The sequence below is a fragment of the Capricornis sumatraensis genome, chromosome 3, assembly GCF_032405125.1.
Source record: "Capricornis sumatraensis isolate serow.1 chromosome 3, serow.2, whole genome shotgun sequence".
In the NCBI taxonomy this organism is placed as follows: domain Eukaryota; kingdom Metazoa; phylum Chordata; class Mammalia; order Artiodactyla; family Bovidae; genus Capricornis; species Capricornis sumatraensis.
Window position 1 is genome coordinate 170758005 of NC_091071.1, and position 15813 is coordinate 170773817.

General features: G+C 46.6%; 1 protein-coding gene across 2 annotated transcripts in view; it reads right to left on the bottom strand.

The window, feature by feature from the left end:
* The window catches only part of ARID1A (AT-rich interaction domain 1A), a 68505-nt gene that overhangs the window by 14215 nt on the left and 38477 nt on the right, over window positions 1–15813 (bottom strand). For both annotated transcript variants that reach the window (XM_068969388.1, XM_068969387.1), the window contains exons 5-8: window positions 2885–3125; window positions 2526–2615; window positions 1805–1972; window positions 780–1092 (exon numbers count right to left, since the gene is read on the bottom strand). In XM_068969388.1, coding sequence (XP_068825489.1) covers window positions 780–1092; window positions 1805–1972; window positions 2526–2615; window positions 2885–3125 — 812 coding nt within the window. The remainder of the gene's footprint in view (window positions 1–779; window positions 1093–1804; window positions 1973–2525; window positions 2616–2884; window positions 3126–15813) is intronic.

Here is a 15813-nt window from a genome sequence, read left to right on the forward strand (position 1 = left end):
AGCCATGGCAGTGAAAGCCAGAATCCCAACCACTAGGCCACCAGGGAACACCCCTTTGTATTCCTCCTTGATGGGCCTACTGCAAACTCTGTGTTTCTATCATCCTAAAGTACTACCAAATCCACCTCTCTTTATTCTGTTACCCTAGTCTACCTTTGTTCACCAACATCCCAGTTAAGAGTCACTTTAAGAACTGTCAGCATCAACAATGGGGTACACAGACAGAGCCTTCAGAAACAGTAGAATCACAGTCACTGAAGCCAGTGGCCAAGGAAGAGATGAATGTTGGAGTCATAAACCAAATCACACGAGCCTTCTGCACTTTTGCACCAGAGTCAAATACAAAGGACCACACAGAAGAGTAAGAGAGATGGCAAACCACAACCTCACCATCCTCCATTTCCCACGCCACAGACCCAAATCATGTGCATCATTAAAAACATTTTTGGAAACCAAGAAGCTGGATTGGCAGAAGAAATAAACTCTGAAGACCTATTTTACTAATCAAAGGAACGTATACTTTATACATTTCTTTACATATGATGTCTGATACCAATCTGAGATGCTTACAAGTCAGCACTTCTGCTCTTTTTCACTGTAAAGAAACCTGGTTTTCTAAAGAGCTCTCAATAAAATGCCTATTTACCAAGACAACATGGTTTAGGTCCAGAAGTATCTCCACGACCTACATGACTCTGCAGTTAGATTAAATGCTTGCTTCCCAATTAGATGAAATGCTCTCCTTGCACTACCGTCCCCCTTCACTTCCCAGGCCTTACCTGTTTTGGATAGAGTTGGCAGCAACATGCATGGCGACAGCAGTTTCTTGAGTTTTCCGGTTCATGCCCCCGGGAGGGGGACACATCCCTGACCCAACCTGAGGTGGCATATTGGCCATGTTAGGGCCATAAGGCCGGTTGCCCATGGAGGCGTGACTCATCCTCCCGGGAGGGAGTGTGCCATAAGGTGGGATGCCAGGCTGCCCATGCATCTGACCTCCAGCACCCATAGGGTTCATGCTTCCAGCCATGCCTGCACTGGGGTAGTTAGCATTGGGCAAGGCATTATAGTTTGGCTGCCTGGGGTAGCCTCCTGGGAGGGGAAGGAGAGAAGATGCAGAGACTTGGTTAGTGACTCACTGGCAACTCATTAATAATGCTCAACTCTAAAACTCTAAAGACATAAACAATGGGAATCATTCAATATTTGGTCTGGAAAGAGACCAATTTCATGGTCTCTTTAAAAAAAGAACAACAAAACCTCATAGTCCATTAAAAAAAAAAGTAAGGAGGGTGTGGCAGGAGTGTATAAAGCCAGGCCTCAGTTGCCCCTCATCTTAAAGACAGCACAGTACAGGGCAAGGCTGGCTGGCAGGCAAGGCTGGCTAGGCTGCTAAGCCAGGTCCTTCAACTCCCAGAATTCTTCCCTTTCTACATACTCATCTTCCATGCTCTGTCTAAGAAATTCAGCTTGCGATCCATCTAGGGCTGATTCTGAGCAAAGATCTATTCCATTGGGACTAATTTACTAAAAAATAAAAATTAATAACCAGTAATTACCACTTACTAAGTGTCTGTGCTCTGTCTTGGGCTAAATTACCTTATCCCCACTTTACAGATGAAACAGGGGCTCAGAGAGATTCAAGGACTTTCCCATGACAGCAGTCCTGCTCTACTTTAAGGCCTGGCCTGGGTAGATTTAAGGCAAACGTAGTTCTACTCTTATAACCCAGATAGCAGCGTATCAACCAAGGAACTCTTTTCTAGTCTCACCCCATGTACTCCTACCCGGGTAGTATACTCACCCTGTGGGCCGTACTGACTCCCCTGGGGACCGTAGCTCCCCATGGAGTTCTGCTGGTAGGAGCCCATGCCTGTGTGCATCTGTCCTCCGGAAGGCTGACGTGGAGATAAGGCTGACCCGGGCTGGGGGGAGCTGTACTGGGGCATCTGGGGGTTCCTCTGCATGTAACCTATTTGTGGGTAGTGTCCACATAGTTATTATCTCAGTACCATGGGAACGAATGCTCTCCCTTATCCTAAGACTTCACCATCTACATTTTCTTTAGCAAATACTTACATGAAGTCTCTTATTTGTTGTATAATTATGTGTTCTTTTAGGCACCCTCAAAAGTGACACAGTCATTAACCCAGGGCATACCAACTGTTTCTACTAAATGGAGGTTTGGGGAAAAAAAAAAAAGGCAATGACCCCTGCCCCAAATCCCTGATAAATGCTGTAGGATTTACAAGGTAAAGATCTGATGCTGAGTATTTAGTATTTGCTGACCAAATAGGGCACAATGGAGCAGTAATCCATCAAAACACATGACCAACAAAAATGGCTGTGGGGAGATGTAATTCTGGAGCCACCAAGATGGCCAAGCCCATCCTAACTTCACAACCTGCTGCTGAGATTGTCCTAAGCCTCATGGTCATATAGTTCTCCAAAAGCTGTTGCAGAGATAATCAACCAAAGGTCTGCCTCTGCCCTCTACCCCTCTCCCTTGAAGCCCAGGCTCTCACCTCGATCTTGGGCAATGCTTGATTGGTTCATAGAAGGATGCATGATGCTGTCCGACTGGCCACTGGGTGGCCGAGGTGGCATCTGGTTGCCTGCTCCAGAGAGAAAGAAATAAGCCAGTCACGGCTACACCTGGAAATCCTAGTCAGCAGGTTAAGTTCGAAGTGGAAATGGATTCTGGGAAGGCCAAGAACCTCCCAGGATCCCATACACTGGAGGATCCAGCAAAGGGGCTCCCATCTCCTTTCTTCAAACGCTGAAGGGAATCTCTCAGCCAGTGGAAGGCTGGGACTCCCTAATATCATGCAGGGGTCACGGCAGTTCTCCTTCCCTTTCCCCAGAGGCCAGCACTTGATGGTACCTGGCACTGCAGCAGGCGAGAGTGGTCCTGAGCGAGACTGGGCAACACTGGCAGGAGAGCCAACTGGGGACGGGGAGGGGCCTCGGATGCCAGGCAGGTGAGGGGAGGTGTGGGGAGAGAAAGGAGACTGAGCTGGGTTACTCTGCTCCCCTTGGCTGCTGGAAATCCCTGATGTGCTCACTCCAGGGCTCAGAGCTCCTTCTGTCCCCATGGGGAGATCATCTATTGAACCAGACAGATCCTAGAACATATACACAAGGATATGGATTAGCAATTTTGAGGCAGAAAGATTCTTTGTTCAACAATCCTATTACATGATTAATATTTTCCTTAAACAGCCAAGTAAATACACGGCACACATTTATGTACTCATGATACTAGAGCTTACATACAGCAAACCCTCTATTAAGGGCTAGATAGAGAATAGTTTAGACTCCGCAGCCCATACAGTCTGTGTCACAACTGTTCAACTCAGGCCATCAGAGTACAAAAGTAGTCACAGACAATTCGTAAACAAATGGATGTGATTGTGCCCTAGCAAAATATTATTTATAAAAACAAGTAGCTAGCCCACAAGCTATTGTTTGCTGACCCCTGGTCTATCCACCAGAAGCAGATTGAGTACTTTCATCTTCTTTCCCAGCCCCAACTTCTACAGTTATAAGAGAGCAGCTCTTTCAGGGAGCCTTTAGTTCTCTTCCAACCGGGAAACTTACAACACTGCCAGCATGGCACCAGGAGCTATAAGAAAATGTTAACAAGTTTGGGCAACATTCACAGATCCCCTCTGCATCAGATTATTATAACCTACATTTACCAAGAACTCACTCCAAGTTGCCATACTTTAAAACATAAGGGGTAGGAGGTAAGAAAGGGATATATTACACAGACAATTCCTTAACTGCCAAGAAGGCCTGGGACTACATTCCTAACACCTGGCCAATAACAGGGATGAACAAATGTTTGCCAACTGAACAAACCAAGTGTTTTTTTTTTTTTTTAGTTTTATGTTTCAATGAGAACTTGGTGTTTATTTGGGGGTTGTGCTTAGGGATTATGTCTTGAATTAAACTGTAAAGAGTTCACTCTTACAAAGTTCATGCTACGTCAGTAAACCCCAAGGTTAGCAATTAGGACCTCAATATGAAAAAATACTCGGAAAAAGAAAAAAATAAATAAATAAAAGAGGGACTTCCCCAGCAGTTCAGTGGTTAAGATTCCACACTTCCACAAAAGGGGGTATGGATCTGATCCCTGGTCAGGGAACCAAGATCCTGCATGCCATGTGGCCTGGCCAAAAAAGAAAAAGGAAGATATTCACCCCCAGGAAATGCATCCCCACCCCAGCCCAATTTCACTCTCTGGCAACACCACAGGCTCAACATCATACATTAACTTCAAGCTGGGAACTAACTATACCTTGAAGAAAAGGATGAGAGCTTTGGGAACAGGCTCAGGTCTAAGAAAACCCTAAGACTCAAATGGTTAAGAAAAGAGTTCTCTTAAAGAGACACATCTGAAGAGGAAAAGAATCCAAAATGGCCTGATTTGAGCCTATTCCTATTTCCACAACAAGCTCACCTTGGAAAGTTGAGTTCGAGGGGATTCTGCCCCTGAAGTCAGACACTAACACTGGATATCAAAGAGTACCTCTTAAGCTCTCCCCAAGTGTCCAGGTTGCTTGGACCTTTTGCAAACCAGTTGGTTACTTTACTAGGTTGGGAGTATTTCTGCTGAGTTTTGTGGGAACAAAGCTTGCCTTGAAGGCAAGGCAGGCAGGTAGGTGTACATTTGTGTCTGTGTTCAGCTCTCAGGGTTAGCTGAGATTTCAGAAAATGCTAGCTTTTCTATAAGAAGCAGACCCAGTACACCATAGCATGCTTTAAAAATGCAATTAGAATTAGTCCCAGCATGGAAAAGAACTCAAGAAGCCCTCTTCTAGGTAACACCAAAGGGCCTCTTTCTTTTCAAAGGACTAAAGCACCTGGAGTTCTAAAGAGCCTTGGGTTCATTCCAACAGAGGATTCCTTCCACGTTGAGGGCTAAGCTGTCCCAGGACACCTGGCTTCTGAACCAAGAAGGGTAAACCCAAAGTGGCAGCAAGATGACAAGAGGAGCCAACTGTGTCGGCCAGAAAAGGCCTCGAAAGCCACTTGTTAAGCCCTGGTCTATAACAGAAACCACAGCCCAATGCTCTGTTTTAGGGACCATGAGCTTCCCTCGCATTCCTTCCTACTGTCTCCATTCCTTACCAAACCACCAGCTTCTAGGAATAAGAGCTACTTGCTTAGAGGAAAAAGAAATCAGCGTATTTTGGAACAGAACAAGAATCAGTGGTCCAGCCATAAGACAAGAACTCTTCCAACGGCCTTGAAAAATTGTTTTAAACATTTCTGTCTTTAATTAAAGAAGTAAAACATGAACATTTTCATGGTAAAAATAGCTCAGATAGTACAAGTAAACTCAAAGTCCCCCTCTGCTCTCTTTTGGCTGCTTTCAATAGAGGCACCGCTATTCCATTTGGTGTATATCCTTGGAGACCTCAGGAACTGAGAAGGGGAAAAAAAATAAAGGATGTTCAACATCACTAATTGTCAGGGAAAAGGAATCCAAACTATAATGAGCCTCACGTCTACTAGGATGGCTATTGACAAAAAGTAGAAAGAAACCCATTTTGGCAAGGATGTGGAAAAAAGGGAACCCTTAGGCACTGTTGGTGGGAATATAAACTGGTACAGCCACTACAGAAAACAGTATGGACATTCCTAAAAAAATGAAAAAAAAAGAAAAAAAAAAAAAAAAAAACTACCAAGTGATCCAGCTATTTCGCTTCTGGATATTTATCCTAAGTAAACCAAAGCAATAACCTGAAAAGATACATATACTACCACATGCATTGCAACATTATTTCCAACAGCCAAAGCAGGAAAGCAACCTAACCCCATTGACAGATGAATGAATAAAGAAAATGTGGCATGTACACACACAGGAATATTCAGTCATAAAAAAGAATGAAGTCTTGCCATCTGTGACCACGTGGATGGACCTCAGGGGCATTATGCTAAATGAAAGAAGTCAGAGAAAGATAAGTACCATATGATATTACTTACATGTGGAATCTAAAACAAAACAAAGCCAGCTCACATTGGTTGGCTGCCAGAGGGGGAAGGAGAAATGAGAAGGGAGTCAACAGTACAAACTTCCAGTTATAAAATAAATAAGCCAAGGGGGTATGATGTACAGCATGGTGACTAGAGGTAATAAAACTGTATGTCTGACATCTTTCAAAAGTTCTCATCACAAGAAAAAAAATTCTGCAACTATAGGTTAGTTAGCCAGCGGTGTCCGACTCTTTGCGATCCCATGGACTACAGCTCTTCAGTCCATGCATTTTCCAGGCAGGAATACTGGAATGAGTAGCCATTCCCTTCTCCAGAGGATCTTCCCAACCCATGGATCGAACCTGGGTCTCCCACACTAGAGGCAGATTCTTTACCGTCTGAGCCACCAGGAAGCCCCTGTAAACTTTACAGATGATGTTAACTAGGCTCACTGCAGTACTCGTTTTGCAGTATACGCATATACTGAATGTTATACACCTGAAACTAGTATTGTGTTGTAAGTCAACTGTATCTCAATAAACAAAAATAAAAGGAAAAAACCCTACCAGCTCACCGACCACTGCTACAAGGTCAGAGTAAAGCCTGCAAATGCTCCTTCAGTTACAGAGTGTGGTATAAATCAGGCTCTCCAGAGACACACAGGCGAATGTCCTAGTCCAGCTGAGGGATCCCAGGGGCCTAGAGGCCTGTGGTGGCAACGTGGCGGCTTCCTTCACAGAGGCACTCTGAGGAGAGCTGTCAGTTTTGGTAAAGTGCCCTGAGGCTCCTCTGGAGAAAAAGTACTAAATAAACCACTTGTCAACAGCAGCCCACGTGGACTGGAATGCCTGGGCAGAGAATAACAGTAGGGAAAGAACCAGCATTCATCTTCTTACCTCTCTCATTTGATTGGTACGAGGCCAGTCCCTCAAAACTACCCTTTTCATCAGATGGCAACTGGTCGGAGGAGGGGTTGATTAAAAAAAGAAATTTTTAAGAATCAGAATGTTGGACTCCCCTGGTGGCATAGGGATGAGAATCCGCCCGCCGATGCAGGGGACATGGGTTCGATCCCTGGTCCAGGAAGATTCCACATGCTGCAGAGCAACTAAGCCCAAGCACCACAGCTACTGAGCCCACACGCTAGAGCCCATGCTCTGCAGCAAGAGAAGTCACTGCAATGAGAAGCCTGCACACCGCAACTAGAGACAGCCCACGCATAGTAACAAAGACCCAGTGCAACCAAAATAAATAAACTGAAAAAAAAAAAAAAAAACAAAACTAGAATGTTAGCACAGGAAAGAACTGAGCATTTATATTAACATTGAGCATCTATGATGCTTCGGACATTTTATGGAAATGGAAGTGTTAGTCACTCAGTCATGTCTGACTCTGACTCTTTGTGACCCCATGGACTTTAGCCCACCAGGCTCCTCTGTCCATGGAAATCTCCAGGCAAGAATACTGGAGTGGGAGGCCATTCCCTCCTCCAGGGGATCTTCCCCATCCAGGGATCAAACTCGGGTCTCTCCTGCATTGCAGGCAGATTCTTTACCACCTGAGCCACGCTATGGAGTTCCTTAATTTTCCACAATTCTCAGATGTAGGTACTAGTACCACTAATATGTTAAACAGGAGTAAGTTGATGCTCCGAGAGACTAGGTTACATGCCCAAGCCACCCACCAAGTAAGTGACAGAAATTAAGACTTTGAACCCAGATCTGCTGAACCCCAAAGCCTGTGTTCTCTCTCTCTCTCCATTACGTTGTGATGCCATAAAGACTGAGGAAAAAGCATCACAACCTTGAGTTAGGAGACTAAAGCTCTTGGTACTTATCAGCTGTGACCTTGGTCAAGCTAGCAACAAGCTAGGCTTCAGTTCTGTCACTTAAAACGACAAGATGACTGGACAAATCTGAGTCTGTAATGCCCCTGGGGCATTTGCAAGAAACTCTACTGGCACCACATGGTCAGGGCCATATGGAAAATGCAATACCAGCAGCAGTACCCTGGAATAAGAGACACAACAACACGCGGCAGTATAAGATGTAAGACACACCCATCAGCCCCAGCAGCTAATCACAGGAGAAGTTTTTATTGGGAAATGAGAGGGAGAGGTAAAGGCGGAAGACTCCAAAAGAGGGCTCCCCGCTCCATCTACATGGACACTGCTCTAAACTCTGTGTCCTTTTATTGCACAGGACACACCTCTGCTTTCTACCCTACAAAAAGCCAGTTTTTCAGGTCGTTTGTTCCACAAAAAGCCGGATGTCTGGTCGTTGAGTCAGACTTCAATGTGCCTAACGAGTTCGACTTTCTACAACACTTAGCACACAAAGTCCAAACAATCCAAGCCCCTGTTCGCTCTTTCTGCTGGGGCCACCTTTTAGCATTTCAGGACCCTGGGTCTCAGTTCTCCCAAGTCCACCCAACAGGTGCCTTCTAGGAGGACTGCTGAAAGAACTACAGCATGCCCTGTAAGTGGAACGATCTCTTTTCCCAGCTCTGTTTTCCTCCAAGCACAATCCTGCTGAGAGACAGGAGGTGAGGATCAACCCACTCAGTGCCCTGCCAGTTCCAAGGAAGCAGCAGGGCCAGGGAGAATTTCCTCACGTGTTTCCAACGTGTTCCATGCATTTTATTGCTCATCTACCATGCAGATCAAAAGCGCTGGAGCAGGTCCAACTATTTCACACAGAATCTCACACTCCAGGCTGGCTACAGCCCCGAAAGCCTTCGTTTCTTCACTTGAAATACTGCCCAATGTTATTTTGGGATATGACCTGATAGAGGAAGCCCATAGGGATTCCATGACGATAAGCGTTCCAGCTGTGATTGGTTGCCCAGCCCCAGCGAGTGCCAGCATGAGTTTGTCAGGCTCTGCTGACAAACAGAACTCAGCAGCTAACACCTTCTCTTCACACCACAACAAAACCATGCCCGAAAATCACACAGTCCATACCTCATCGGGGGTGTGGGGCGGGGGTTTGCTAGTGCTCTCGCAGGAAGAGCTGCGAGTTCTAACATGAATTGGCTGCCTGATTGAGTACATTTTCAAGCAGAAAGATACCAGATCAGGGTTACAGAAGGGGGTTAAACAATCTCCCCACAGAGACTCACAAGGATGACATCAGTGCATTTTGCTGAGCAGATTAAACAACATCAATAAGGAAGTTTGATGGCAATGTTCAGTTCAGGGTTTTCTCAGAAATTTGGCTCAATCCTTGAGAAATGGAGCTTTTGTTACCCCCCCAGATGGAGTTCTCATACTCTTTCACTTGTGAAGAGCTTTCGCCAAGTTGTGCTGACTACTGGCAGGGAAACCACCCACCCCAGGTAAATGCTACACACACACTTGTAGTAAATGTGCATGTGTGGGAGCATGGGGTGCATGTGTATGTGGTAGGAACTTCACAGCTCAGCCATACTCACTTAGATGACAAGTCCCGGATGAAAAAAGCCCAAATGCACAGACTGAAGAGACCAAATCTGCACTGGCACTCTGCCAGCCTAGCCTACCGGCCCCACAGCCACGGAAGGAGGCTGCCCCCAGGCTAGAGAATGGGAGGGAGTCCTGAAGAGCACGGAAGAGGCTGGGAAACTTAACCTTTGATGAAAGGCAGGTAGTAGGAAAGGAGGCAATAGTTTTGACAAACTAAGGAATGACTTAAGACAAATAAGTTTTGAGGAGGCCTGATTTTTCATAAAGCCTTCTTTAAAGCAACATTTATTTGTCAAGGATGAGAGGAAGAAGAGACTACCTCTATCAAACACCTCCCCCGCCCCAAATATTCAGTACAGTAATTCTCTTTCTCTCCTTCAGTCTTTGTGATCTGACCCACCCAGACTAGAAGGGGCTCCAGAGTCACACGCCTGCTGCTCTGTTGCTCCAATGAGGGGTCTTTGTCCAAGAGGTTAAATGCCAACCCTCCCTAGAGAGCACTGCTGGCTGAAATGCCAGGAACGAATCAACACACAGAAGAGGCTGCCTCTTACTCCCCAGTCAGGGTATAAGCAGGCACTAAGGAAGAAAGGGGCTTCCCTTGTGGCTCAACTGGTAAAGAATCCGCCTGCAATGCAGGAGACCAGGGTTCAATCCCCGGGTTGGGAAGATCCCCTGGAGAAGGGAAGGGCTACCACTCCAGTATTCTGGCCTGGAGAATTCCATGGACTGTGCAGCCCACGGGGTCACAAACAGTCGGACACGACTGAGCAACTTTCACACTTCAAGGAAGAAGAAAAGACAAGGACACTGGCACTACCCTACAGTTTGGGACCATCATCCTGCCTGGACTACATTCACTGTGTGGAAAAGCAGAAACCACTCTGGGAAAGGCTCAGAGAACTCTTATTTCTTGCCTCCCACCCCAAGTTTCCAAAAAACAAAAAAACCCTCACCAAACTCCCTCTTCCCTTTTTCTACAGGTTATTACTCTGTGGACAATGAATGATTTCTTCCCGGTACCTTCTGGCTGCCTGGTGGGGAATGCATGGTAGAGAAAAGGTCAGACTCTTCTTGTCTCCAGGATGCTTTTCAGGGCCCACCCACCTCCAAGAGGAAATCCCATACATGTACATGTTGAATTTCATAAAGAAAGCTCTGGGAGACCAAATCTCCAAATTCAAAGAATGTTAGAAAGAGGAGTAAAGCAAGATCCTCCGTATCTTCCTCTTGAAGGGACTCAGAACTGACATGAATACGTGACTCTCAGGTGTTCAACCCAAGGGTACATGGCTGGCTCACACTTCATTCTCACATCATTTTCTGAGGTAGGGATCATGCCCATTTTAGCAAAGAAGCAAGAAGCTCAGAAGTTAAATGACTTGCCCAAGGACAGAAAACTGTTAAACAGGAGAACTGGGTTTAAACCCATATTTCTGACTCCAAAGCCTGCACTCTTCCCACCATAAGGTGGCAGCTTGCCAACATCGAAGGCTGGGCTCCATGCTCCACACAACATGAGGCAACAGCCTGTCTCCAGACATGCTGGGTGCTTAGCTACATGACTCTAAGAGGCTAACCTCACTCGGCATCACTTAGTTCTGTGCAGAAGGAAAGAGCAAAACTAGACGACTCAGCTCCCCCAGTCTACCATGCTGTGTGGCCCTCTCTTTCCTAGCCACTCTTCCTTATTAAACTTTCTTTCATGGTTATTTCAAGTCAGCCCTTTCACCTTTAACTTTCTTAATTTAAGCCTACTTTTTCTAAACTAAAGGGTATAGTGCTTTTCCTCACCTCTGGGTCCTCAGAAGGGTACTTAATGGATGGAGGGGGGAAGAGAATGACTTGGAATCTGGGGAGACAAGCAGAAGTCCCATGAGAGTAGGTATGTGATCTCTGCCTGTGCTCTGTGCCCTAATCCTACTATCAGGCACAAGGGTGGGGCTCAGAGAGAGAAGTCAACACATTTCTGGCCTCCAGGTGGCCTCATCTCGGATAATCTCAAACCCTCACACTTTCTTCCTCACCCGGCCCTGTAGCCACCCTTCCAAACTGCAGGACAACTGGGTGTGGCTGAGCAGCCCCAAACTACAACATGGGAAAGCTCCTTTCCAGGGGCATGAGCCAAGCAAGCTCCAACCCCCTGACCACAGCCATGCTCCAACGATGGGACGACAGAATGCGCCCTGACAGTACCAGGCGGCCCATTTCCCAGCCATCAAAGAGAAGCGGGTGGGAAGACCAGTTGTGTGAAGTTGCACCATCCATGCAGCAACTACAGACTACAGCTGTTTTCGGCCTTGGAAGCTTCAAAGATGAGAACAGCTTCGTGGGGGCAAAGCCTCCGCAACCACAGTATAACTTCCCTGATCCCCCTCCCTCCACAGACAAAGCCCAGGGTCCCTTCAAGATCCCCCAGACCCAAAGTTCAGGACTGGTGGCACTGTGCTGAGTCTGCCCCATCCTCACTAGCCCGTGGGGCGAGAGCCTCCAATGTTCCTCCTAATGCCAGGCCCACGAAAGACAGAACGCTTGATAAGTGTTACTCAAAAGCATCCTCTTTAGATCCAATCTCTATTAGTCTCTCTCTCTTCTTTAACGGTCCTCCCCTCACCACAACACTGTACCTTCACTCTAGACCTCCACAGTTGAAGGAGGGACTCTTGGGTGTTGTCATCAAGGGAACTGACTTTCCTGACTAAAACTGAGAAGTGTGACGCTGAAAGAACCTCGGCCACCTGGTAAGAACTCTTGACAGAATTGCACTGGAGAGGAGGCTGTTGGGAGGCGGGTCTCTGTGTCACTGGAGAAACTTCCATCTAATTACAAAAATACAAGAACCTGCTGTCCTAATCCACCGCAGCAGAATCTCTTCAGGTAGGTCTGACCCTTTGAGTGAAGGTTGAGGGCGCCGCTGAGGTGAAAAGAGGGGAGAAGAAAGACTGGCGGGCTGAAGGCATTCCTACAGTGGGCACCCCTTCAAACGGCAGCTCGGCCGCTGCAGCAGCCATTGATTTTCCAGGGGTTGATACTCTGCTCCCACAGATCTGCTCAGCTGGAGGCTGAACCACATTGAGCGCTTCTGCTCAACATCTCCCTGCACTGGCCCCTCCCCAAACCAGTAAAACAAACACCAAACACAATGCGAGTTGGAGACAGAGAGATAGTGCTCCCCACAGACACCCCACCCCCAGAAAAATTATAAACACCAGTTCAAGGGAACCAAAGCTACATGGGCAACCCACAAGACGCTGCCTGGGCCAACCCACAGACCCCAGAGAGCCTTTTAATCCACTGCCCAACATCCCCAGAGAGATCTTTCTAAAGATGTAGACGTTCTACATAAAAAAATCCAGGCTTCCAACTTGTGAAAACCGTAGATCCTAGAACTCCCAGAGAGCGCTGATGGATTGAAACCTTGCTTTCTGGTTTGTCACAGACCCCACCAGGTCTGTATGATACCCATGTTACTACCTGACCAGTCTTCTGACACACAACCCTCTCTCTACCAGGGTTTCTCACTTAGGCCAGGATAGAGAACGCCTTCTTTAGTCAAAAACCACCTCTTGGCCAAAAATGTACAGCGTGTTCTAAGGGTCACTAGCTAAGACTCAAATTTAAAAAAAAAAAAAAAAAAGAAAAGAAACTAGGGCAGAGCTGGGTCTGAGTTAGAGCAGTCAAGACCGGTGCATATTTATGGAAAAGGGCTATTCTAATCCCAGCAGGAAAAGGGCACTGTAAAGCTAGAGAAGGCAAAGAAGTGAAGAACTCCCTACTTTCTCCAAGTCCTGCATTCCATCAGGAAGGCCAACCACACAGACCATGTTCCTTCATGGTCATCAGCTTGGATCCTTGAACTTGAGCAAGGAGACTAGGAAAAGGGGGACAGGAAATAACACAGAAAACACAGTAGAATTCTGGGTCTGAGAAGTCTAAGGGGGAGGGGTACTACCTTAAGCAACCACCTCCTTTGGCTGCTCCTCGGAAATACAGCAACCAGAAAGCAAGGGGGATGTGATGTGCACCAGAGAGGAAGGTGAGGTTGGCACTGGGCTGAACACAGTGCAGACCAAGGTCTGGGGGCTGGAGGGCCTCCTTGGTTTGATATTTAAAGCTCTAAATGTGTATCTGCCAGTGGTGTTCCCTACCATGACCTACAGGTCTAGATAAAATCCAAAGATTTAGAGGGAAGAGTGGAACAAACAAATCTGAGTGGGAAATGGATAGAAGCTTAAACCAGAAAAGACAGCCATCAACCCTGAAGGCCTTTAAAACCAAAAACACCAACTCTATATACAAGGAAAGACACGTCCTAAAGGCAGGAGGGAAGGAGGGGAGGACACACGTTCGTGATAACAGTGCCTCTGAGCACAGATCCTCTGCCTCTATCGGAACTTCTCTCCTACCTTTCCCCCAACCATCAGGAAATCACCTGCTCACATCTCGGTAAACAACATTCAGGGTTCTTCCCACATCAAAGCTGGCCTTCAGGAAGGGACAGATACGCTGTCAGCTTAAGCCTCCAATGCCCAGTTCCCACCTTCAACAAGGCAAGGCTTCTTAGCTCCCTTGGGAAAAGTCAAATGGGAAGCAAGCCAACAGCTTGGAGGTGAGCTCCGCCTCAGAGCAATCAGAGACTATGTCACAATACCAGACAATTCCATGCTGACAGCAGGTGTGGAGAAGGAATAGGTTCTGGCCACCGAAGTAGACGGAACAAGAGATCAAGCAGTGGCCCCCAGAGGGACAGCCCTGGATCACACAACAGTTTCATCACAGCTTTCAGGTAGAACACCAAGTATCTTAGAAATATGAGAAAAAGACAACAGAGCTGATTCTATGCTTGATTTATCAGGTATGTTAACATAGCTCCACACCTATGGGCCCTCCCCTCTAGGCCCAGATTCTCACTCTGCTGCAGGGGGACCCACTGGTTTCTGTAAAGATAGCACTGCTAGGCGAACTTTGTTCAAAAACCCCAAGATACCCCCTCACCCTCCACTGCTTCTCACCCTCTTCCCCAGAAAGACAAGACACAGCTTGGCAGTCCCACACCGAGGAGCTAGCTTTTGGATTTTGGTTGGTCTTCTTGAAGGAGGACAATGGCAGAACCAGGGTAGGTACCTCACTGAGGTCATCTCCCAAACAGCTTTGCAGAAGGTTGTAAAAACACCAACAGGAGAGAAGAGGAAGAGGAGATAAAGATGGAGGAAAGCCACTATCACCAAGGCAACTGAGTTCATCCATATGTTGACTCGGGAAATTCAAGAAATATGAGCTTTGGAGGTTTCTTCCTTCCAGAATAAATGCTTCCTACATCTTCCTGGGGAGCAGGCCCAAACCCAGAAGCTATATTATCATTACCTTTGCCTAGAAGTCTCAGTCTCACACCTCTCCATCCCACCTCCTTCCCTTTCTCCAAAGAGAAGAAAACATGGAAGACAAAGTCTGTCTTTTTAATATGGCATTCTTCCTTCTCTTAAAGGAGCTTTTTGCAGATCCTTTACAGGAGTTGGTCCTAATAGTAAAAGCAATGGGCTAGAAGTCAGGGAACCCCATGTTCTCAGTTACTGAATGACCTTGGGCATGTCCTTTACCCTTTCTGGGCCTTAGGTTCTCGTATATGTAAAGTGTGGGGTGAAGGGGGACGATGGTGTTTGTGTTAGTGTGGTGAATATTCTGTGGAGTAGCTCATGCTGCCTCCACTCTACTCTTTTCCTAATAGCAGAGGTTAAAAAGCTAAAAACTACATTTCCCAGAATCCCCCTGCAGATGCTTTTGGCTGTAATTCAGGTTCTGCTAATTAGAATCAGACTCAAGATTAGATCAAAGTATGTCAGCGACCACACTTCTGTCTCCTTCACTTGTTTCTACAGGAGCATTTGGTTTCGTCTTCCAGTTAACTGGTGCTAGTTCTGGTGGCTGCGGCCGCCGCTGCTTGATTCCAGCTTACAGATCCCTGGAGAGCAGATTGAGAGCACTCAAGCTGATAAGAGACTCACAAGCGGAAGTTCCCTTGGTGGGTCAAATCTAGGTCTAGATCCCGATTCCTGGAGGACAAGCCTAGAGGCATGCTCCCTCAATGCTTCGACCAATCTTCAAGCCCTATTTACTATATTAAATCCATCTCTATTAAACTACTTAGGGTTTAGTATGACGTAGGTTCAGTGTAGAAACCACTCTTTCTGATATAATTTGGTCAGACGACAAGAGTAGTAGTTGTGAAGACAAAAGAAATTATTCACAAAGCATATTCCCTAAGTCAGAGTCTTCTGAGGAAAAATGGGAAAGATGGGGAAGCCCATAACTTTAAAATACATTTGTCCAGGACAACTTCCTTCACTTCTTCCCTTTTTACCATCTTCCTGTACTTTCTCCCTCCCACT